The sequence below is a fragment of the Solanum dulcamara genome, chromosome 12 (genome assembly GCF_947179165.1).
Source record: "Solanum dulcamara chromosome 12, daSolDulc1.2, whole genome shotgun sequence".
Lineage (NCBI taxonomy): Eukaryota > Viridiplantae > Streptophyta > Magnoliopsida > Solanales > Solanaceae > Solanum > Solanum dulcamara.
Genome location: NC_077248.1, coordinates 65,616,770 through 65,641,563, shown reverse-complemented (window position 1 = coordinate 65,641,563; position 24,794 = coordinate 65,616,770). Strand labels below are relative to the sequence as shown.

Sequence of the window (24,794 nt, the reverse complement as noted above, 5' to 3'; positions counted from 1 at the left end):
ACTCCACTACTAAGTTACATATTTTTAATTAAATAGTTTATTACTAACTTAAAAACTATAGATAACTTTAAAATATAGATAATTTTAATAACAATTTTTTTTTACTTTAATAAACTTAAAATGAAAGCTTTATTTTTAAGCTAAATAAGATGTAAATTTTTATTTCACATCAATTTTTCATTGGAAAATATTAAATATCCATTTTTCTCTCGGCGCATGTTAGTGTGTGCTAACTTGCACCTTGCCGGAAATGGGTAGAGGATGACCATGCAAAAGCAACACGAAGAAGAGATACTTCATGGAATTGGAACTAGCTCAAATAGTGGAACATTGCAATTGAGTAAACAGAGATCAGACCCAATTTGGAAAACACCAGAGGGGATAACAAATCTACCAGAGATGAACTCAATAAAGTAGAGGGGGAAGGTAACTGCGAGTGAACTATGACTTGAATTACCGAAGACCAAAGGAACGGGAGGAAGCTGTCACCAAAGCTCATCAGTTGCCAATGGAACAGTAAACCAAGATAGATCTACAGGAAATGCACAAAGGAAATTAAACCTACAGGAGATATCACCTGAAGAACCTTGGAGAAAATTGTTTGCAACAAATCAGATGGCGGCTAGAGGTATGACCTAACCTATATAGCTCCAATATTGTTGAAGGGGAGAAGGCAGTGAAAATATTACCAGAGGATATAGCTAAGGATGATGCGAAATGGAAACCCTCAGTGGTAGTATATGTGGTAGGAACAACACCATCAATAGGAGCTATGGAAAGATTTATTGTAAGTCAGGGAGAGTTTTCAAGTAAACCAGTGATTCTATACCATGTTGATGGGTATTTTGTAGTTAGATTTGCTAAAGAAGAAGAACGAGATAAGGTGTTATGTTCAGGGCTCCATTATCTTTTGAGGAGACCTGTTATTATGAAGCCATGGGTGCCGGATTTTAATTTTAAGGAGGAAATTCTCACTACAATTCCTTTATGGATTAAGCTCCCAAACCTTCCTTTAAATTGCTGGAACTCAGTTGTTTTAAGCAAAATTGGAAGTAGTCTAGGACAGCCTATCTATGCAGATGAATGCACTACACAAACACGTAGAATATCCTTTGCTAGAATACTTGTGGAAATGGATGTAACAAAGCCACTACCCAAGATGATAAAGATACAGAATCCCAAGGGGAAAGTGTTTGAGCAGCAAGTTTGGTATGAATGGAAGCTAACGTTTTGCCAAAAATGTCTACAAGTAAGGCACTCTTGTTTTGATAAACTTGTGGCACTAGTATAAACAAAAGGGCAGGAACAAGGACGAAAGAGGGAATGGAGACATATTGATCAGGAAGGAAAAGAGCAAGACAAAAATAAAGGTCCACAAACAACAATAAGTACTGGAGGAGAGAAACAGTAGGAACAGAATGAAATCCAAAATAAAGGTGAATGGCAAACTGTGAGATACAAGTCAGCCCAACAAAGATCAGTGCATGATCAAATCACTCTACATAGTATTGTTACAAATGAAGCTGTGAGAATATATGAAATTGAAGGAAATAGTGGAGAAGCAGGGGGAAGGATGAATGAGGTACCACCTGAACCCTCTTTTTAAATGTTGGTAACATGGAATGTAAGAGGCTTCAACCGAGAGGTGAGGCATAAGAAGTTAAAGTTATTTATAAGAATAAATAAAGTGAATTTTATTGCTGTCTATGAGCATAGAGTTAGAGATGATAGGGCTAGTAATATTATCAATAAAATAACACCAGGATAGGGAGTGGTGCACTAATGGTATAATGAATATAAGAGGCAGAATTGGGTGGTCTGGGATCCAAATGCAGTAAAGTTTGATAGAAGGGAATCACCAGCATAACATATCCATGGCATGATTAATATGATGCATAGTGGATTGCAGTTCCAGATTTCAGCTCTATATGGTTTTCACACCATAATTACTAGGAATCCATTATGAAATGCATTGCACACTCTGAGTAATCTATCGCTGAACCATAGGAGATTTCAGCTCTATACTATGCTCAGAAGATAGACCCATTGGAAGTCAAGTACAAGGGGTAAAAACTAAAGATTTTAGGGAATGCATGAGCAGTTGCAATTTGTCTTTACCTACAGTGGGCAGAAACTTTACCTGGACCAATGGACATGTATACAACATGATTGACAAGGCACTGGTTAATGCTAAATGGGCAATAAAAATTCCACCAATGCAAGTGATGGTGATGGACCCTTTGTTTTTTGATCATACTCCTTTGAGTATAGTGTTGGATAAACAAAGAGACAAGAATATGAGGCCTTTTAAATTCTATAATTGCTTAGCCCAACATCTTGAGTTTAGAAGTAAAATCTTAAAATAATGGAAGATACAAGGTGGAGGAATGAGAGGGGTATGGCAAAATTTGAAACATGTAAGGAGAGAAATGCAAAAACTCAATCAAAAGGAGTATCTAGGGGTGTCAGCTAAAGTCCAACAATCAAGGAGAGATCTTGAGGTTAAACAAAGTCAGATGATAAACATCCCTATATCACAAAGCATGTTGGAGTTATAAAAAGAACTAAGGAATCAATTGGTCGAATGGAGTTTGATTGAAGAAGAAATTTACAAGCAAAAGTCCCAGATACAATGGCTTAGATTAGGGGACTCAAACACTAAGTTTTTCTTTGCTAGTATGAAGAATATGAAATTCCAGAATGAAATTACTATGCTCACCAAGGAAGATGGTACAATAATTAAAGAATCAAATGCAATTGTTTTAGAGGTGGTAGGTTTCTATCAACATCTCCTAGGACAGGCAAGCTCCCACATACCAGCAACACAACAATCAATCCTCAAGGATGGTGCAGTACTTACAAGAATGCAACAATTGGCACTAATCAAGCCATTTACGAAAAAGGATGTTTTGATAGCTTTAAAAGACATAGATGATAACAAGGTACCAGGAGGAGATGGATTCAATGAATATTTCTTCAAACAAGCCTGACAAATAATAAGAGGAGAGGTAATAGCTGTTGTACTGCATTTTTTCCAATCAAATAAGTTATATTCCCCTATTAATAGGACTAGGCTGTTAGTACGACTACCAGTCTCCTGATGGCTTGATTACTCTTATTCCAAAGGTACAACATTCAAACTCTATTGGAGAATGTAGACCTATATCTTGTTGTACCATCATTTATAAGATAATTTCAAAGATGCTTACTCATAGGCTTCAAAGTGTAATGGACTACCTAGTGGATCTTAGTCAAGCTGCTTTTATTCCACGAAGAATGCTAACTGATAATTTCATAATAAGTCATTAATTAGTCAAATGAATAGAAGGAAAGGGATATCACCTAGGTGCATATTGAAAATTGATATGCAAAAGACCTATGATTCTTTGGAGTGGCATTTCCTTGAGAAGGTACTAAGTGGTTTACAGATTCCAAATAAGTTTGTGAATTGGATCATGAAGTGTGTCAAGACAGTTTCATATTCCATCATGATTAATGGGTCCCTAAGTCCTCCATTCAAAGCAAAAAGAGGGGTGATACAAGGAGATCATTTATCTCCCTATATTTTTGTTCTAGCCATGGAGTACCTCACCTGGCTACTGAAGACTCTGAGGTCCAACAATAATTTCAAGTTTCATCCCAGATGCTATAAGCAACAGATCATTCAGCTAAGCTTTGCTGATGATTTGTTGTTGTTTAGTAGAGGAGACTTACAATCAATTGCCTTATTGTATGACTGCTTCCAGGAATTTACAAAAGTTTCAGGTCTCATAGCCAATCAAACAAAGAGTAATGTGTATTTTGGTGGAGTAATAGAAGTAACCTCCTAAATGATCCTACAACACACAAGTTTCAAAAAGAAAACTCTACCTTTCAAATATCTAGGAGTACCTTTAAGCTCAAAGAAGCTATCAATAAGCCAATGCTAGCCACTAGTAGACAAGATGTTGGGAAGAATTAACTCATGGACAATAAATTTTTTATCATATGCAGGGAGACTACAATTGGTAGAAAGCATCCTAACATCTATTCAAGCTTTTTGGTCTTAGATTCTCCTTCTACCAAAAAAAGTGCTAAAACAAGTGGAAATAATCTGTAAAAGGTCCTTATGGAATGGAGATACACAGAATAAAGGCAAAGCTCTTATAGCTTGAGATATAATATGCAACCCTTAAATAGCTGGAGGACTAAACATAATAGATTTGCAGAAGTGGAACAAAGTAGCTGTGTTAAAGCACTTATGGAGTCTTGCAAAGAAAAACAAACAAACTGTGGATTATCTGGATACATACATACTATTTGAAAGGCAGAAAACCATGGGAGGTACAAATCAAACAAGCTTCCTAGATTGTGAGGAAGATATTACAAGCAGGGCAATGGCTAGATGAAGCAGGAGTACAAAAGACAGAGATCATAGAAGCAGATACATTCAACATCAAAGAAATGTACATACAACTTAGAGGGGCATAAACAAAGGTGCCATGGAGAAGAATGATATACAATAATCATGGTAATCATAAGTGTATTTTTATCTTATATTTGGCCATACAAAAGAGACTCTACACCAAAGATAGGTTGGAGAAATGGGGAGTGCACACTGATTTACTATGCCCACTATGCACCACAAACCCAGAAACTCATCAACATCTATTTTTTGCATGTAATAAAGCAAAAAAGTCTGGAAAAAGCTGTTAAACTGGTTATCCATCATAAGAAATAGCCAAGGGTGGAATGAAGAACTGAGTTAGGCTATAACTCATACAAAAAAGAAGACCCTACAAGCAGAGATATATAGAATGGCATTAGCAGCAACAATATATTTCATTTAGCAAGAAAGAAACAACAGGATCTTTCAGAAGAAAAAGAGGCGTATAGAAATGATCATCAGACAAATCATACAGGAAATACATTATAGAAGTAGCTTAATTCCTAGACTAGCTGATTATATGAGTAGTTTAAATTTTTTTCCTTAGGATTGGAAATAGCAGCAATAGAACCAAAGGGCTGAAAATATCTGCAGTAAAGGTATACGAGTCTCTTTTGTCATAATACTAGGATCAATTCCTTGATATGCATATTAGTTGTGAATTAAGATCGTAATATGTTCCTATCTCAAAGTTAAGTTGAAAGTGTCTTTCCGATTTAGTTTTGGACTTAAGTTTAAACTAAGTTCAACTTCAAATGACCATATCTCTCGGTCTATAATGAATTATATGGACCATGACCTATCAAATTAAAGATCTTTGAGTCTTCTTTCCAACACCACTGACTTTGTCTTATTTAGAGTTCAAACTAAAAAGTGATGCCCATTTTACTGGACACTTTCTAGGTCAGGCCGCCAGAGCGGGAATGAGGCCGCTGTAGTGGGATCCGACGGGTCAGAACTTAAAAGTGATATATTTTTATTATCTCCTTCTTTTCCTAAGTGCCAAAACAGATGAGGGTTACCCTAGAAACCCCCAAAAAGCTATTATAGGCTTGGAGAGAAGGGGAGAAGAGATTTCTAACGCAAGGAAGGCTACAATCCATGGATTCTGGCCCGTCTCCATAGATTCTCCTTCGAAAAGTCAAGGATCATTCTGTATTCCTTCTACAATTGCTTGGCGACCAGGTAGGATAGGTTTCTCTAATTGATTAGTTGTAAATCTGTTCCCACGCATTCTATATTGTAGTTGACAGAAGATTTCATGCCTAGGTCTTCGGGCACGGAGTTTGGATGGTTGAATGTATTATTATTGTTGTTTAGGATAGGAATGTACCATATGGGTATGATTCTCCTGTAAATAGTGATAATAGTCTAGTTCTTGATTGATAACTATAATACTGCTTATTGATACGATTGATGGTTCTAAGTGAATTATCTGAGTAATGTGAATCATGAAGTAAGGGAAGGAGGTAATTGATCTAGTATTGATAAATCTCTTGAATGAACCTATTAATTATCTGTGGTTATAAGTTATGGTTGGTCTATATCATAAAGAGACTCTTAATAGTGATTGAGAAATGTTATGACGTCTTTTAGGTATTTAATTGTTATGGTTGAATGATTGATATGTTGTTTTAATAGGTCTACAATCCAAGGACTATGAAATTCATAATCTTAAACTCGCTCTACCAAAAGTGATGTCTTAAATAAAGTGTTACACCCCGTACCGTTGCACCTGGGAACGCGTTCTTAAATTTCTTAAGCTTCTTAAGCTCCTAAGCTTCTTAAGTTCCTTGGAAGGTTCGTAAGCTTCTTAGAAGTTATCATGAGAGCCGGATAAGCTATGACACTATCAAATAATTCTAAGGGAGGGATGTTATATCCCGCACTTTTGGGCATTCGGAAAGAAAGAAAAAAAAATTGATTTGCAAGGAATGACGTGTGATTTATTTTGTTTATTCTAGTTTGTACTGGTGTGGTGTTCATGGAAAAATTGATGTGGGAATACGGAGGAAGGCCGAGGGTAAAATTGGGAATTTTGGAGAGTAGTTTGTGAATTGCAAAAAGAGAGAAGACTTGTAGCTTTTGGGCTTAAATAATTATTGCAATAAGTAGTTTGGGCTCTCATAATAATAATAGTATATTGAGGCCCAATAAAAGAAAAGGCCCAAGTCTTGTAAAGATAGCCCATTAGTTAAGTAGCCTTTATATATATATATATATATATGTTGATGACTTTTAAGTCATCTTTATCCATTAAGTGGCCTACATATATATGTTTTATGACTTATTTCCCTCATCCTTATCCCATAAGTCCTTTTCTTCAAGAGAGTTCAAGAAGAGAGAAGAAGAAAAAGAAACCTTGAGCTAGAGAGAGAGAGCTTGGATTTGGGAGGAAAAAATAGGTACGTTCTGATTTCGCTCCGTAAATTAATTATTTAAGGTATCCTACGGTGGTATAGAGGTGTTTAATATCATAAAAAATCCATTTTGGAGCAGCAAAAATGAGCTTCAAACAGTCCGCAACTTTCAGCACGCTAAAGAGGTTTCTGAGGCACAATTTTGGCTAGTTTTGGCCAATTTTGGGTAAGGTAAGGTTCTTCTTTAAATTTGGACTTTATGGGGTTGTTTTGAAGTATGTTATGTACCTAGTGTACTGCTGAAAGTATAAAAAATCGTGGATATGCTCAGCGAAAGAAACAACCTAAATTGAAGTCGTCGTAGTTAAATTGTAGTCGAAGTGAGGCGTTGTGTGTTTGGAGGCGGCTGATGGTTGTGTGGTGTGTGTTGCAGGGCCTAAATGGGTTCTAAAAGAGTTGGGGGAGATGCTGGTTGCATCCACACGACCCCCTCTTCGTACGGTTAAAGGTTTTGCAAAATGGAAGCTAGAAACCTTATTTTGGTATCATAGTTTCGAGCGAGTCGTTTGGAGTTTATATTGCGTAATATTGCCATGTTATATATATATATGAGCTGCTGGTTATGTTGTTGGTTGTATGTAGGTATTAAGGATGTAATTGGGTATTCGGATAGGGCACATTATAGGGGAGGTGCTGTCCGATTTCCATTAACTTCTTAACTAGTCAAAGAACTAGTCGAGAATGCGAGCGAGGGGATGAGTTCTATGAATAATCGTGTGTAACCTAAGGCGCTGAAAAGTCTAAGGTTGTTAATACTCGTATTGCTTTCCTGTTACCTAGGTTCAAAGGACGACGAGGCGAACGGGATAAAGAGTAACCCGTAAGAGGTACGTAAAACCTATTTTTTCTCTTCTTTTGGCATGTCTTAGAGGTAAGTAAAAGGTGACATGATCTCTGAAATAATTTCATTTCTAAGTGTCTCTTATTCACTTTTGGATGCTGAACTACTTTTCTAGAACTTTCTATATGTTAAAGAAGTAATGAATGTATAGACTCCTAGTCTTAAAGACTGTAGGATGATAAGTGCTTCCGATTTCATAAAGGGCTAGTATTACTTTAGTACATGTCTAGGATCCCTGAGATTCTAATTGATGTAGCCCCGGATGGCAACTAGAAGACACTTGAGGTGATCACATTACTACTCTGATCCTCAGACGGTAGCTTATTCCTCTTATACGGCCGAGTCTCCGATAATAATTTAAACTGCATATAGTTACTCACTACTCCACTCGTGTATACTGTAACACTTCTTTCACCGAGTCCCGAGCCGGGTATGTAATTGTGCACAGTTCATTGCATTATTATCGAGTCCCTCACTAAAGGGCCGGGTATGCTATATAAAAACATGATACTGCAATGACATGAACAACTCACCGAGTCCCTCACTAGAGGGCCGGGTACGTATGTATATATCTATGATGATGTGATGTAATAAGGTGGTGATGGCGCCGGACCTATGATGGTCCTACAGGTATGCTTCACCAGGTCCCTGAAAGGGCCGGCTATATTGTATAATTTCAGCTTGCATGTTTATGATTCCTAGGATTTAGGTACAGGTTCCTTATATGACATTTTATTCCATGCTTCTCTGTGTCAGATATGTTTCCAGCTATGTCATGCTATATTATGTTTCACATACTTAGTACATATATCGTACTGACCCCCTTTTTCGGGGGCTGCGTTCATGCCCGCAGGTACAGATACACTGTTTGGGGATCCGCCAGCATAGGAGTCCTACTCAGCTGTCTGGAAGTGCTCCATTGTGCTGGAGCCTGATTTTGGGTACTAAACCTTATTGTCTATATTTGTTTTGCTCACGGGTACGACGGGGGCCCTGTCCTGCCTTATGTTACTATTTTCTTACTCTTAGAGGTCTATGGGTACGGATGTGGGTTGTATGTATGTGGATTGTATGTGTATGTGGATTGTACGGATGTGGGTTGTACGTATGTGGGTTTTATGTGTACGTGGGTTGTATATGAGGTGTGTATGAGCTGCATACGAGTTGTATACGAGTGGTAGATGAGTTGTATATATATGTATGTACAGTTGTACTAATATGACTTATGATTTGGGGGCGTTCCCTGTGTCGTGGCGGCCTTGTCGGCTCATGTATATGCGTGTTATGGAACAACCCTATACATTACTACAGCCTTGTCGACTTGTGTGTTTTCTTACCTGTTGGTGCATTTTGAGTACAAATAGGAGGTGGGTTATGTATAGTTGGCAGGGGTACATGTGTGTGTACAGTTCAGGCACTCGTCACGGCCTACGGGGTTGGGTTGTGACAGAAGTGGTATCAGAGCAGTCCTTCCTTGGAGTGTCCACAAACCGTGTCTAGTAGAGACTTGTTTATCGGTGTGCCGTGCATCACATCTATTAACAGGAGGCTACAGGGCATTATTTTAAGTTCAAAGAATGATTATTTTCATCTTTGATTTAGAAAGAGTTTAAGCATGAGTTGAGTTTGAGAAGTCTCTTAATTATTATTATTTTGAGAATGAGAATTTTGAGTATAAACGAATTGAGCATTTTTATATTAAAACGTCTATTTTGAGTATTTTGTGTATTTTACTCTCCTGATAGATATGAGCATATTGAGTCTTGGGAGAAGTATTTGTCACGCCCCGGGAGGGTATCCTAAGCGTGGCCGGCACTCGAAGGCCATTTCTGACCTCCGAGCGAACCACCTGGTCCAGTCACACCTTCATTCAATCACATTCACTTAGCGGAAAAACTCAATTAATAAAATATTGTTCATATATGGGGGCCGAAGGCCAAACATTTACAACCCAACAAAACAATATAATAAGACTCCCCAAAATAACGGTTTCGACCTCCCCACACTCCAGTCTATGAAGCCTCTATCAAAGTCTAAGAGGTTCCAATGACAAGTCCATGGCTACCAACAATCAAAACAAGGAAACAACAACAAAAAAAACTATACAAGAAAGTTCAACATCCTCCGAAAACTAGGAGGACTCGCCAACTAGCTGGGAGTGTATGCGGATCCTCAACGGAGCGCCGGTTGATGATCTCTAGTACCTGTCTCTGCATCATGAAACGATGCAGGCCAAATGGCGTCAGTACATGGAATGTACGAGTATGTAAAATGGCCGAATGCAACGAACATCAAGAAAGAATCAAGTTAACTCGGAGTCTCAACTCAAAGAAATGACAACTCAATCAAGTGTCCTAAGTCTAAACAAGAATATGATTTAGACGGGATCAATCACATACAATTCAACTCAATCTGACTCAGAGTACTAGCAAGACCTATTTGGGAGTTTCTCTTACCCGACAACCATCACTTATGAGCCAGTGAAAGTACAACAAACCGACGTTGTTGCCGCGTCCGTTCATACTTTGCCAAGGTATGAACGAATCAACCAATCATGGATCCAATCCAACCAGGTCCTATAATGTCAGGACAAACATCTCGGGGAAGCATCCGACTTTAACGGTTCCATCCCCCCTACGTTTGGCGATGTAGTTATTGGGTTCGAGTATGGACTATACTCTTGCCCAATTCGGTGCTCGATACTCCTCCCAAAACTCAATGCTCATAAAACTCCATCCAATCAACTCAATCAAATCATATCGACAAGTCTCATTATAACCTTGCCAACTCATCAACTCTATCACAATCAAATCTCTTTCAATCACACCATCCGATCAATCTCAATCATATCTTCAAAAGAAATTTAAATGCACATTTATAGCAACATATAGATATAATCAATCACTTCCTCCATCCATTTGAGAAAATCTTTGAGACTCATCACAACTTCAAGACTTTAAATCGACATTTTATAATAGGCAACATTTTTAAGAAAATAACATCCTTTGTCAAAATCTACATAAGAAAAAAAAAGATCAATAAAACATATTTAACAACTCATCTTCATCAACTCATACTCACATAAAGGCTCATTTTAGGGACTTCTTAGCTCAACAACATCAACACATATAGAATCAAATAATTAGGGGACAAAATTCATTCAAACATAAACCATACCAAGAAACTCCATTTTCATGAACATCTAACTTCAAAGCAAGAATAGGGCACATGGGTGGACTCAACCCACGCTTTGGATAGCCTTACATACCTTAGTGAAGACTTGAAGAAAACCTTGATGTTGGGTTTTCAATGGAGGACTCAAATCTTGAAGCTCTTGGAACTCTTCTTGTTGGAAATGGAGAAGAAGAAGAGAGAGAGAAGAACTCCTAGGGCTTCTTTTTTTAGAGAGAGAGTGGGGGCTGAGAATATGGTCTCAAAATAGTCTAGGGTGATACATATAATTTTAAAATAATGACTTTTGATTAGAAAAAAAGTGGTCATTAACTTCATTTAATTGGTCACTTTGACACATCAGCGGCAAGTGTATTACACACACTTTAGATATTTGGGTGATTGTAAAAAAAAGTGTCAAAATGACACATTGGAACCTTACTTGAGGTGTCTAAAATGAACAAATCTTAGTTGAAATGTCTAAGTGAAAGTTGGTGTCAACTTTGAGGGGCCACCGATGGGTTCCGCCCCTAATAAATGAATTGATTATGTAAATACTTCTTATATCATTTAGTGCATAGAACTTAAATACAAGATATGGTAAATGCATATGACATGATGGTTCATCTCAACCTCTTTATTGGTATTTGGTACATCTCACTATAAAGTCATTTTTTTTAATGTTACGCATATATACTAGATGATAAATTCTTTTGTAAAAATTCTATAGATTGTTATACTATATATGCCAACAAAAACAATAACAGCCGAAAAATGTATATTTTTTTGTATATTAATATATAATATACATGAAATATACATATTTTATACATAACAATGTGCATGTATATATATATAACTAGCAAATGTAATTATTTTTTGACCGACCGATGAAATGTAGAACTTGCCAGATAATAAATTTCCTCTAACGTACTACTTCATCTGCATGAAGGCCAAGAAGTTCATCTATAGGGGACAAATCCTTCAAAAACTTATCGTCATGATCAGGTCGCCGGCGATATGCCGCCGGTGTAGCCTTTACCGGCGCCGGAGTAGAAGAATTCTTGCCGGTGAATTTTTGAACTACAAATTTGAAGTTGTTGGCATCTGTTTGTATATACTCTGTGTCTATTATGACTATCTTCACACCTTCTCTAGTGGACATTTTTTGGATAATTAAGTCAATTGTAACAAATACTATATTTTTTGATTTTGGTATAAGAAAAATTTAAGAAGTGAGGTTTTTTCTTGATGTGGGAATTAATTAATTTGGTAAGTTTTTAAAGGAGTGATTTCATAAAATGGAAGTACTTTCGAGGAAAGTTGCAAAGGGGAGGTGTTGATCATATTTGTTTCATAAGGACTAGAAGTAGTCATATATATATATATTTGACAAGTAAATTTTATTTAGACATTCGAATTATAACTTGTTCCGATCAAGCATTTGAATTGATAAACTGTTTTTATTAGACATATTCAGATCAAATTATTAAAAAAAATATGGTTCTAGGAGCACCTATGGACTATAGTAGAGATGTTCAACGACTTGAGCATGCCTCACTTGTCAATCTATTTTAATTAAAATTGATGTGTATAGTTATAAAAAAAATATGACACATTTTATCAAGAGTCAATTTGAATTATATATCATATTATTACTCAACCAACATGTAAATGAGATGAATTGGACATATTTTCATGAGTCGGTGAAATAGTATGTAAACTTCAGCGAATGAAATGAATTATATTTTCATAGGCTAATTTTGTTACGTCCCTACAATAATGGTACATATGGTAGAAAAAGTCTAAGATATTATTTTTCTAGGAAGAGCTGACTAGTGTGGGCTGCAGTCTAGAAGGACTTACTCTTTTGAGAAAAAGTCATGAGCTACATTTGCACGTTTTATTTTTCATCATGCACCACACAATCACGTATATTTGTTGTTGTCATAAATGGTGTATAAATAAGTGGCTTTCTTATTTATTTAATATGTAAATAAAAATATTATTATAAAAAGAGTTTATATATTATGAAAGATGAGAATAGAGGTAAGGGTTGTTGAGACAGTGAGAATGAGGCTTACGGGGTTAGGGAGTGAAGTGTTGGAATAACTGTAAATTTTAAATATGATAAATCAGACGACACATAAAATTATTTAATAATTACCTAAATAATTATTTGTTATTATATGCACTTTAAAAGTCATCACCTAATTATTATACATGAAACAATGTTCAAAACTCTTATTAAAGTTTTAAAGGTGCCTTGATTTATTATACCATCTCATTTGATGACTATAAGACTTGACCAATATCATCAATCAATTAAAAGGACAAATTATTGTACTTCAATTACGTAACTAAGGCTAAAACTTGTGGATGCAAATTATACATGTCATAAGATTTTAATTTAATTGGGGCACGTTAGGCGTGTTAGAGTTATACAAGTATATATTAATAATGCAGGTATTAGCTATGAAAATATATATATATATATATATATATATATATATATATATATATATATATATATATATATATAATTTATGCTAGTATTTAGTTATGTTGGGTTCATCTATTCGCGTATTAGCTAGATATGTATTAATTATTTCACCTTCTGTCTTGCATAAAATAATACATAAATTTATTTCCTCATGTAATTTATAGTGCATGTTTTAGTTAAGCAAGTTTCTAAATTGTAAATCAAGCACTGTATTAATTTTATACATGATGAATAACTTACTTCTTAACTGACGTAATTATAAACATGATATTACTTATGCAAGATTTAATACTTGCATAATTCATCTCCAAACCAAGCTACCAAACTACAAAAATATAATTAAATAAATAAAATTGTGAATTGCTTGACAAGTTTATAAACAATTTTTTTCTATCGAAAACTCGAAAAACGCGAAATCGAAATCTTTATCTAAGAGGAAAGGGAATTGAGAATTTTAGCAAACTTTGTTTTTATTATTTATTTATTATTGTTATTTTTAAAATTATTTTTTTTGTTGTTGAGTTGTCAACTTTGTTGATAGTTTATATTTTGAGTCATTGACAAAATGGGTCAGCGTTACGTTACAGTCAACTGTCCTTTTAATTAACATTATTATTATTAAAATGAAAGAACTTGTCAATATAGTGCTTCACAAAGTCAATAGGTCACATCGTGTATATTTTTTATACTTTGATATTTTTATTGAATCCGATTAAATTTGAATTTGGCCAATCCGAGTAGCCCAACATAATATTTTCATTTTTAAAAAATTCAAACACGAGATCTCTAGTAAAGGATGGAACAATCATAATTTCTATTGGTGTATATTTTATAGATCCATAATATTATAAAACAACAATAACATGCCCAATATATTCAAACGTTACTCTTAACTTTTAAATAAAAAAATTATTTTTGATGGACTATCAGTTGGAAAATTTGTAAATCAAACAACGAATACTAGTTCAAGCAAGACATTCATTATAATATTTTTAAAAAAGGATCGCAACTTTAACGTGAATAGATGTTATTCAAATTCATCCTTTTTCTTAGTATCTTTTTGGAAAAAAACAACTTTTCGATTTTTCATTCGTACCATACATTTTTTGATGATTGTTATTTTGGTCAAACATTTCACATCATACTAAAATTGAAATTGAACATTGACGAAATTGTATGGAGTCTATTTTATGAGGCAGCGAGAAAATATTTTGTGTACCAAGCTATCCTATCGGATAATCAATTATTGTTGATTATGCTATCCGCAAATCAAGACAGAAAGAAGTCTTGGCCATAAAAAAATAGGGAATTTTCGCATATAGCCACTCAAATATATTTTAATTATGCTCCATAGCTATAGTTTGCTAATTACAATTCCTAACTATAGTTATAGCCGCGTTTGTATAATTCGTGCAGCATTTGTATACGTTTGTATAATTCGCTATACAATTCGCAATTTTTACATAACGTTTGTATATTTCACTAAACAATTCATGCACAACATTTGTATAATTCGCTATACAATTTGTAGTGTTTGTATATTTTGCTATACAATTCGATTCGAGCACAACGTTTGTATAAATCGCATGAATTATACAAAACTCAACTATATAATTGCGCGAATTATACAAAACTCAAACTGTAATTACAGCTAGATGTTTGCCGCGAGCCATAATTAATTCAAACTATAGCTATGTTAGCTAATTAAATAGTATATATTTGCTTATCCGCATAATTTTCCATAAAAAATTTGCAGTAAGAGTTCTAATACGTCAAATCTTTTTTTAAGCCAATTTTTCATGTTACATTAATTATATATTTTAATTGAAAACATTTCGTTATACCAACTAAAAAGTAACCACACAAACAACACCGTTAGAGAGGTCTTGACTTTATTAAAAAAAATTAAAATATTACTTGCTTTATTGGAAATTAATTTGTTTAGTGGTCTTTCCATCAAGTGGATTTTCCAACTATTTTGGTACTTTTTTCTACTATAATTGATACAACACATTTTATTTGTTTTTTAAAAAAAATTGTAAGTAATAAGAAGGGCAAATATGTTGATTTGTATTTTATTTATACTTCCTCTGTTCCTTTTTATTTGTCAAATTTTAACTTGACACACCTAATAAAAAAATAATAATTGATATAATAATGTATCATTTTACCCATATTAATTAATAAAATTTTAAATATATTTATTCACTACATTTTTCAAAAATATTAACTCAATATTAATAAATTGAGGGTATAATAAAAAAATGTCCTTTGTCAAAATTGACAAGTAAAAAAAGAAATCAAATTAAAAAATAAATAGGAATGGAAGGAGTATTAAATGAAAAATAAATTTAAAGAAAGGTGTTACAAGAAAATCAAAACAAAAGAGAGAATCGTAATATCTTACACAAAAAAAAAGATGGTCTCAAAGCTACTTTTACCACCAAACAAGAAGAGATTCAAAAGGGTATATTTGGACTCCCGCGAAGACCAAAGCCTGATATTTAAGTAGAAAAGAGTAGAGGACAATCCTTCATTCACCGAGTTTCGAGCCAAAATGGCCCTCAAGAAATTCTTGGTAATCGATAAAAGATTCAAAACGGTATACGATTAATCGAACTAACTGTAGTAAATGTAGGGACATTACCATTAACACACTAGCAAAAGCAAAGGTCAATAGACATGTCCAGCAGCACAAAAAAAGTAGTATTAGATTTGGCAAGGTAAAGTGAAAGATGGACATTATAGAAACATATTCATTTCGCCTTTCCCATTTTGGGCTTGTGCAGTTCTCTTACAAGACCTTGAGTTTCCGAGCATCGCCTAATGCATTGCAGGGCCAGAAACTCGTGGCCTCACAGGTGTCTTCGAAGGACTCACCCTACAACATTAGCAAAGTTGTAAAGTTAGAAGTAGTCATGTACTTTGGATATATTGAAATACCTCTGTGGAAGAGAAGAAAGAAGCTTCAAGTATCGCCTCAAATACGAAGTCACAAGCCAGATTATGACAATAGAACAAATATGACCCTTTTCCTATAAAAGCATCAGTGTGCAGTGCTCTCGCGTTTTCTCCAATTCATACATTTGACTCGAATAATCACTCGTTGTACTATAAGCTAATGATTGCTAATGTTACAAACTCCGACAATAATCGTTTTAAAGTGCCTAACATGTTGATTTCGTTTAATTAAGATGCCATCACATTGTATTCTAATCTATGTTGCAAAGACTCTCCAAAAATGTTGCCGCACCCGTGTCGGATCCTCCGAAAGACAATACTTTTGGAGGATTCCACATGCACCCATCGACATTTTTGAAGAGTCCGAGCAACAAAAATTCTAATTATTATTAGAATAGAGATAGGGATTTAGTCACATATTTTAGTCATATCTTGTTCAAATTAAGCTACACACACATGCATTTAGATTTATTACAACTTAAGGATGCTATCACTTAATAGTACTTTTTATTCGATGCATATAGGAAAAGATCGTCTTTAACTAACTACAACTTAATCTATAGAGTTGAATATTACGATTATATATATTAACCCTGAAACAGGGGACCAGTAACTAGTTACATTCCCTCGTTTCAGCCTGTCCAAATACTATTACCTATCTGATATCGACTCTACTGCAAAGCATGCAATGCGCTGACCTTTTAAACCGTAAGCATGATTTGTAGTTTTATTTCAGACGATAGAGAAGGGGAAAACATGGACTGAGATAATAATGATAATTCTAGACAGGGAGAGAAGAAAGTCATTGCGGTTAGAAGGGCAGGACTTAAAAATGCATAATTCTGGTGCCTTAAACTATTCAAAAATACCGATAGTAGAATAATGCATAAAGGAAAGAACAAAAACACATTCATGAGGAAAAAAGTTAGTGTGGACCAGCGGAAGCAACTTCTCAAAAAGCTTACCTGATAGGTTGGGAGCCCAACATCTCACCACAAAGATCCAATGCCAAAATTGCACTCTCGGCCTGCACAATTTTCAAGTATGAGTTTGATGGCGAACATTGCTCCACCATAAGAGAGATTGTTTTAATAAAACTACAGTCAAGACTCATTTCCAGTTTGTTATTTCTCCCTCTATAGACTAACAGAACAATTGACAATTTTACAACAAAAAGAGAAAATATCGCAATAATGAGGTTCTGTATCTTTCTTTTTGGCTTGTAACTTTGTATTAAAGAGAAAATATAGCAAAAAGCAAAATAATCTAGATAAGAGAATAGAGTTAAAACTGGGAAAATATTAAAAACAAGGAGGGGGGAGGGGGGGGGGGGGAGGATTTCTTTTTTTTTTGGGCAAGTAATGAGATTTTGCATCTTGTTTTGTGGAAAAACTGATGGCATTTTCTTGTTGTCTCTTTCACCGAACTTTTCCGAAAACCAAATTTCTTTTTTTGGAAAAGCCCTCTCAAACCAAACAGCAAAGAGCTTCCTCTCCAAAATTGTGCCCCTAGGGTAAAGGGCACCAAAGAAATAAAAAGAAGTACATTAAAAGCGCGAAAGGTTAATGCTGACATGACATGACATTACGAGAATCCCATGAAGGAAAGAGGAAGGTTGCATTAGTATCTTGGGAACAGGTGTGTTTTCCTAAGAAGTTGGGTGGTTGAATGTAAAGGGCTGCAAGAACTCGAATATTGCTTCTGATCGGAAAACTGCTGTGGCAATTAGTAGAACACAAAGCTTCACTTTTGGTCGAGTGGGTTCATGGCATTTACATAAAAGATATTCTGATATTTGGACACATCAAGCTCCCCAAGACAGACTCTAGTTGGTATTGGAAAAAGCTCAATGGGCTAAAGGAGGACCTGGTACCACCATGGAAAATACAACCTTACAGTGGGAGGAAACTTTTCGATAACTAGTAGTTACATTGCCATCACTACTAAATAATCACTATTTTCCCACTGAAAAATGTTCCGTGGCTATTTTCACAGATATTTTGATTGAATCGGTGAGAAAACAAAAAAATAGTAATGTTTTCATACGGAAAAATTAGGAAGCTTCCCACCATTTCAGTGAGAATATATTTCTCACCGTGCATTTGCACGGTGAGCTAGTGAGCTGGTTCGGTGGGAAATGAGTGGGAAAATCATGTTCTATAGCACAATTTCCTACTAACTCGCGGTGGAAAAAACATTTGTTTATAGTAGTGTATCCTTGGGCCACAAAGAAGACTGGACACTGCTAAACTTATATGGACTGCTGTAGCACAACCTAGACATAGATTTATGCTATGGAAAGGTTTAGCACAATCTTCACAAGAGTAACGGTACATAGTGAGGTTGTTCTTACACGGATTCAGCTGGAAATTATGGAATGGATAGGTATACTTAAGGTGTCTAGGAAGGCTCATAGATGTAGAGAATTAATCCAACCGAAACAAATTCGTTTCAGTTAGATTTTTTGTAATTTCAGTACCGGTTATTTGGTTATGTGAGACTCCTCAAAATTTGACAAGTGAAACATACAATGGGTCTACTATTAGATTTTGTGAAATATTCTCAAACCCATTTCTTCGCCATCATCATCCATTTATAAGCATTAGCAGCCACAAGACTTGTGGAAAGATTTTGCAACCGAGGACGAAGGATTGGAAGTGGGTACGGTGATGATGGCAATGGGATATTCACATGCTCTTGTAAAAATTCCCTTTTTCCCCAAAAAAGTATTTCCAAATTGATATTTGGTTTACAAATTGTCACAATTTTCCAACTCAAACTTGAAGTTGGTTCAAAGTTTGAAAAGGTGCTGCAAACAAAAGTACAACATTTCTTCAAGTGAAATGCATGTCAAAACACAATTACAATTTTCAAATATCCTTTTTAATAAAATACTACTAACTTTTTTCTAACTAATACCCAATTCATGTTCAAATGCCTACTAAATATATGGAGGTCTGATTTTGGAGATGGCAGAAGGAAGAACCCGGGTTTGCCTTGAACTGAAAGGTACAGAAGGACAAGGTTCATGTAGAGGGGAAGAAGCTTAAAAGATGAACATCTCAGAAGAAACAACATACCATAACAAATTCAACAAAACCGATACGGGTAGAGTGCACTTGATCCCCCAAAAGCCTCAGACGAGAAACCTGTAAAGGAAGAATCATCATTCAGCTTCCCCTCTTAAGTCAAGATTACCCGTTTTATTGAGAGCTTTTGAACATCATACTGACCTCACCACATCTTGTCTCAAAAAAGAATTTGACATCAGCTTGAGAAACCTGTTGAGCATAGAGTACATTTATTTCTGAAATATGAAATGAAGCAGCGAGCAGTGTCATCAAAAGTGAGAAGCGCAAAAAAAGCTCTAAGGTCTATTGGGGCTTTAAGAGCAAAGGGAAAATAAAGAGTGGAGTTTAATGAAAAAAGGCACAAATGGAGAAAAAATATACATATATATGTTAGTCCCAAGACTAATAATTATAATCACGAATAACAAATATATGGACAATGAAAATTTTGAAATATCAACGGTTTAATGCAGCCTTTTCATGAAAAGGCTCATTGGCAAGAAAAAGTATGTCTTAGAGCCTTGACGACGATCCTAAACACACATTAACTAAGGCAAAGCGCTTAACATGTTTTGAGGCAACGAGTCAGATAATACAACAATTGGTGTGTGCACAAGCGATAAAAATATCTAAAAGATACCATCAAGTAAAAAACACGGGTATTTCAGAAGATTTAAAACATGAAACACCATACCATCTTATCGATATTTGTACAATAGACTGTCCTTGCGCACATCTCACGCTCATCCTCTGACTGCATATAAAACAAAACAACATGTCAATTGACAAGAAAGCAATTATTAGACATCGACTACACAAGGATGAGATAGAGCCATAAACAAATTCTTTAAGTAATATTCTCCACATACAAGCACAATGAAATGCCAAAGATTTGCATACCCTTGGAAGGAATGTAGGATTCACAGGTAGAATAGCGGTTTTTGAAGGTAGAACCTTGAGTTGAGAGAAACCTAAAATTGTCCCACAAAGACTAAGTGCTGCTTTTGCAGAATCTGTTCAGAATGATTCCAAATGACATTATTAGTTTCAACTGTTCAACAAACTTAAGACTTTCAGTCAAAACATACTATTCCCACCGTCCCAATTTAGGTGATATAGTTTGACTGGACACAGAGTTTAAGAAATACGAGAAGACTTTGCAATGTTCCAAAACCACCCTTTAAATAAATGAATTTTTAAATAGAATATTACACCTTCTGAGGATTTTTTGCCAAATAAATGGGACCCAAGTCCCAACATGGGTAAAATGTTGATAGAATCATTAAATATTTGTCAAATAAGAAAATGTGTCAATTCTTTTTGGGAATGACTTATAAAAAAGTGTGTCACACAAATTGGGACAGAGCGAGTACTTACATTCATCAGCGAACTCCACAAAAGCAAAGCGAAGGCGGGAGTGTGGATCACCACAAACTCGGCAGTCCACGACCTGCAAATAAGCACCACCAAAATGAAAACAACCACTCTTACAATCTTTAATAGAGTAACACATCAAGAAGTTATATGAAGACAATCTACTTTCGGAAACATTCTGACTAAGTCATTGCAAAAGGCAAATTAAGATGACAATCAGGAACATAAACATCATGACTTCATTGAACGTTTACCCACACATTGCAGCCCCAACACAAACATATTAAATCTATGCCCTTCTGCACCTATCAAACTTCTTACACAGATTTTCAATCCCAATAGTAAATAGTTGAAATGAGTGTATGGAAATGTCAATCTCATTAAAGGCACCAGGAAAGGACAAAGCATGAGATGTAGAGCTCAACTTTTAAGGCAAAAATGCTACGACCAGAGAAACCAAGTATCACACAGGTCCCACCATGGACCAAACTGCACGCTCTTGAGTGTGATGATGGAAGTTAGGAGACGACAAGAACCAACAACCCAAGTTCCTCTATATGGAACCATAGGGGGATTCTTTGAAATGTCTTAAGTCTTTGTATACATAAATTTGTGTATGCCTTAACACTGATAAACATGAGGGCTAGTTCCTTTTTCTCAAAGGCATCTTCACAAAAGTGAAGTGGAGCATACTTCTCATTTTTTTTGCAAATTGCTAAAAGGAGATGATTTTTCTGCCAAATGGGGACTGGAGGTTGCTGGAAACTGAAGACATATATCTATTTTGGTGAAATACAAAAAATCTAAAATTAATAATAGAGATTTACAAAAAAAATCTAAAATTGATGAGGGGGCTCAAGCAGTGATTCAAGTCAATAAGCGAGGAGACCCTTTTCACGAAAGCTCAAGCATTTACTTTTCTAGTTAGAGAACAACCTCATGGGGCTAACATAGGATCCACTCATGACCTAAAGGTTTAGGTAAATAGTTTATATGTTCCCCGACTGGAGAGGTCCTCTTTTTAGGACAAACTATGTGCTTCTCAAAAAAAGTCGGAAGAAACTCACTGGGTTTAAAATGAAAAAATATATATAAATATAACCGCCTGGCTGCTTTTTCTTTATGTTATGCTTAGAGGAGTAATCTACTATAGTCATTTTACAGGTAGTCCGAGTCAGCACGGATAGATCAGCTTTATACAAATCAACAGAGAGGGAAGGGAATTACTTATTTCTTGCTGTCTCAAGTTATTAAAAGAAGCATGCACATAAAAACACAAATACATAATATGATGATTCAATCAATGTTCAGAAGGGTAAAGTGACTTACTTGTCCATAGGCACTAAATAGCGCAGCAAGCTGCTCTTCCGTGATCTATATTTAAAGGTAAAGGAAAAATGAGAAAAATTACATAAATACTAATATAAAACATCATACAAAATTCAACAATTGTAGATCATTGCATACATTGATATCAAGGTCAGAAACATAGACTGTTCGCCTAATGCTATCTTCTCTTTGAGCTCTAAAAGATCTACTGTTCATTCTCCTTCTGCCCTGGTTAAAGTTGTTTCCTCTCTGTGAATAAAAGAAAAGTGAGACAAAAAGATAAGAAACTTCCGCACACAAGAAAACATGACAAACGCAATCGCTTGAGATGGTTGCTCATGATTTAGATTGGTGATTAAGGCATTAAACAAGACCGCAAATTGAGTTACACGACATCATAGTAAATTAAAAAATCAAGTAGGTAGATATATAGTGGTTTTCCACTAGTAGCATCTACCAGACTACCACTGGGCTATTATGCACTTTTTTCATTTGAATGCAAGCAAATTTAATGTTCTGACCAAAATTTTGAGTTGCCGTATATGAAATGACAAATTAACCCTTTATATCTCATCCACATATAGCAAAAGTTCTGTTTAGTATCACAAAACAGCCAATGTAATGAAACGGAACAACTAGCACGTGCACATTAAACGACAAATTCCATGCTATCCACTATAATGATCCAATGTAATGAAATGGCACAACTAGCACGTGCTTAGATGATTCAGCACGTGCTTAGATGATTCAGCACGTGCTTAGATGATTCAGCACGTGCTTAGATGATACTCATACACTCGTACCAGCTAAGCAAACCAAAGTAATTGATCCTATTTAACTAACTTAATGCCAATTTTCTGTTTTTAACACATGGAATGCCAGAAGTGCCCTACTAATAGACCAATGATCCTCAACCTTTTTTGCAATTTTAAACCTTTATACATTCCACGTTTCCCGGATAATTGTGAAATCCTGGTTTCTAAATCATGTTCAATAAACCGCTCTTGAAAATGATTAATGCCAAAACACATTTGGACCGTTGCAACCACTTAAAGTGGAAACTAATAATTTAAAACCCTCATAGGATCAACAGTTCCCCAAAATACATGGAATATCCAAAAAAAACATTTCTTATCAAATAAATATAAGCATATCTCTAACAAGCATGAAAATAACAGTTACATTACCCCCAATTCCAACTATTACAGGCACAAATTATTGTACACACACATAAAATTCGACGAAATTCAACAGGATCCTTTAAACCATGCTCGGTCATGAAAAAAGGACCTTAGAACAGACTATAGCAACATCAAAATTGCAATTATTCCAAGTAATCATCCAACTAACAATTGTTCAGTTGTCAAAAAAGACCACAAAATAGACTATAGCAACATCAAATTTGCAATTATTCCAAGTAATCATCCAACTAATAATTGTTCGGTCAACAAAAATACCTTAAAACAGCTAAACACAAGAACATAAGATCTCAACAACCCTTCAAAAACATTAAACCATAAGAGAATTAACAATACCCTTCTGTTATTTCTGAAACCATCACCTCCTATAGTCTTATCAGCTGTCACAAAATTGTTGAAAATTATCTGATCACGATTATACGAGGAAGGAACAAATTCCTTAGCCATTGGATTCAGCTTAAGATTATTCAACATGTCAACAACTATATCTTGCATTTCATAGTCTGATTTTCCATTTGACACCAAATCAGACACTTTAACATCGCCATTAACTACAGATTCACACTTCACATTTGGCACATCAACCTCAATAACATCTATCTCATCACACCCTTTTGCACCAGCCGCCATTGAAACAAAAACAAAAACCCCACAAGAAAAACTCAAATTTTTAACAAAAAACAGAAAAAGAAACAGGAATTCTCGATTCCAATAAATTAAAGATCAGATTTTTTTTTTCAGCAAAAATCTAATCTTTACACAACCCAATATAGAAATATGTAAAATAAAGTAAGGGTACAGATCAAAAACTCAAATCTTTTATCTGAATTGAATTATTAAGACCAAAATGTGTTCAAGAAAAGCCTATTGATAGAGACCCATTTGGGGAATCAAACGAAATGATGAGTGAGATAGAAGACAACAGAGAGAGAGAGAGAGAGAGAGAGAACTAAGAAGGGGTTTTTGACAAATTTGATCATAGGTTGAGTAATGGATTTTGGTGGTGTGGTTTATCAAGAAAACAACAGGTGGCTTTGGGCTTTGGCCTTTTGCAAATTGCAACTCTTTTGCGGCATTGCATATTGGGTACACATATCGAGGAGATTTTTATTATTTGAGACGCACCGAAAATATCTCTAAACTTGGCATAAATTATTAGTTGTATCTCAAAATTATTGACAGATTTAAAAATATTCCTTGGCTAACTAAACTTAGATACCCTTCTGATCTGTCACATGACACAGCAAGTGATCTCAAACTCTTTTATAAGCATGGGACTCTTAATAAAAAATCGAGAAAAGTGTTAAAAACACTCCTAAACTTGACGAGAATTTAGGGGTTTATTTCACCCATGTTGCAAGATTAGAGGTGTATTTAAGTTCAGTTAGCCAAGAAAAGGAGTATTTTTAAGGTTGTTAATAGTTCGGAAATGAAAATAACAATTCACGTCCAGTTTATGGGTGTTTTTAATATTTCTCTCTTATTTTTATAACAATCGA

At 35.1% G+C, this 24,794-nt stretch overlaps 1 protein-coding gene and 1 long non-coding RNA gene across 2 annotated transcripts; one reads left to right on the top strand and one right to left on the bottom strand.

Moving 5' to 3' along the window:
* Nucleotides 1–6,705: 6,705 nt before the first annotated feature.
* LOC129875527 (uncharacterized) lies at nt 6,706–9,161 on the top strand. The gene is made up of 4 exons (XR_008763212.1): nt 6,706–6,831; nt 6,926–7,017; nt 7,627–7,673; nt 8,541–9,161. It is a non-coding gene; the product is annotated as an uncharacterized LOC129875527 (long non-coding RNA).
* A 6,820-nt stretch (nt 9,162–15,981) lies between these two features.
* Nucleotides 15,982–24,354, bottom strand: LOC129876508 (polyadenylate-binding protein-interacting protein 9-like). Its single transcript, XM_055951962.1, has 10 exons — nt 23,632–24,354; nt 22,235–22,345; nt 22,097–22,141; nt 20,771–20,843; nt 20,294–20,406; nt 20,088–20,147; nt 19,556–19,603; nt 19,403–19,471; nt 17,288–17,349; nt 15,982–16,242 (listed from the first exon to the last, which is right to left on the bottom strand). Exons 1-10 carry the CDS (start codon nt 23,923–23,925, stop codon nt 16,185–16,187), a joined length of 933 nt encoding a protein of 310 aa, XP_055807937.1. The 5' UTR covers nt 23,926–24,354; the 3' UTR covers nt 15,982–16,184.
* Nucleotides 24,355–24,794: the final 440 nt, after the last annotated feature.

Bases quoted from the DNA above. Each gene is read 5' to 3' on its own strand.
- LOC129876508 (XM_055951962.1), bottom strand. From the start codon at position 23,925: ATGGCGGCTGGTGCAAAAGGGTGTGATGAGATAGATGTTATTGAGGTT. The intron at 22,346-23,631 runs GTATTGTTAATT...TTTTATTCACAG, and splicing joins GTTTCAGAAATAACAGAAGG to AGAGGAAACAACTTTAACCA. The intron at 22,142-22,234 runs GTATGCAATGAT...CTTTAAATATAG, and splicing joins TTTCTGACCTTGATATCAAT to ATCACGGAAGAGCAGCTTGC.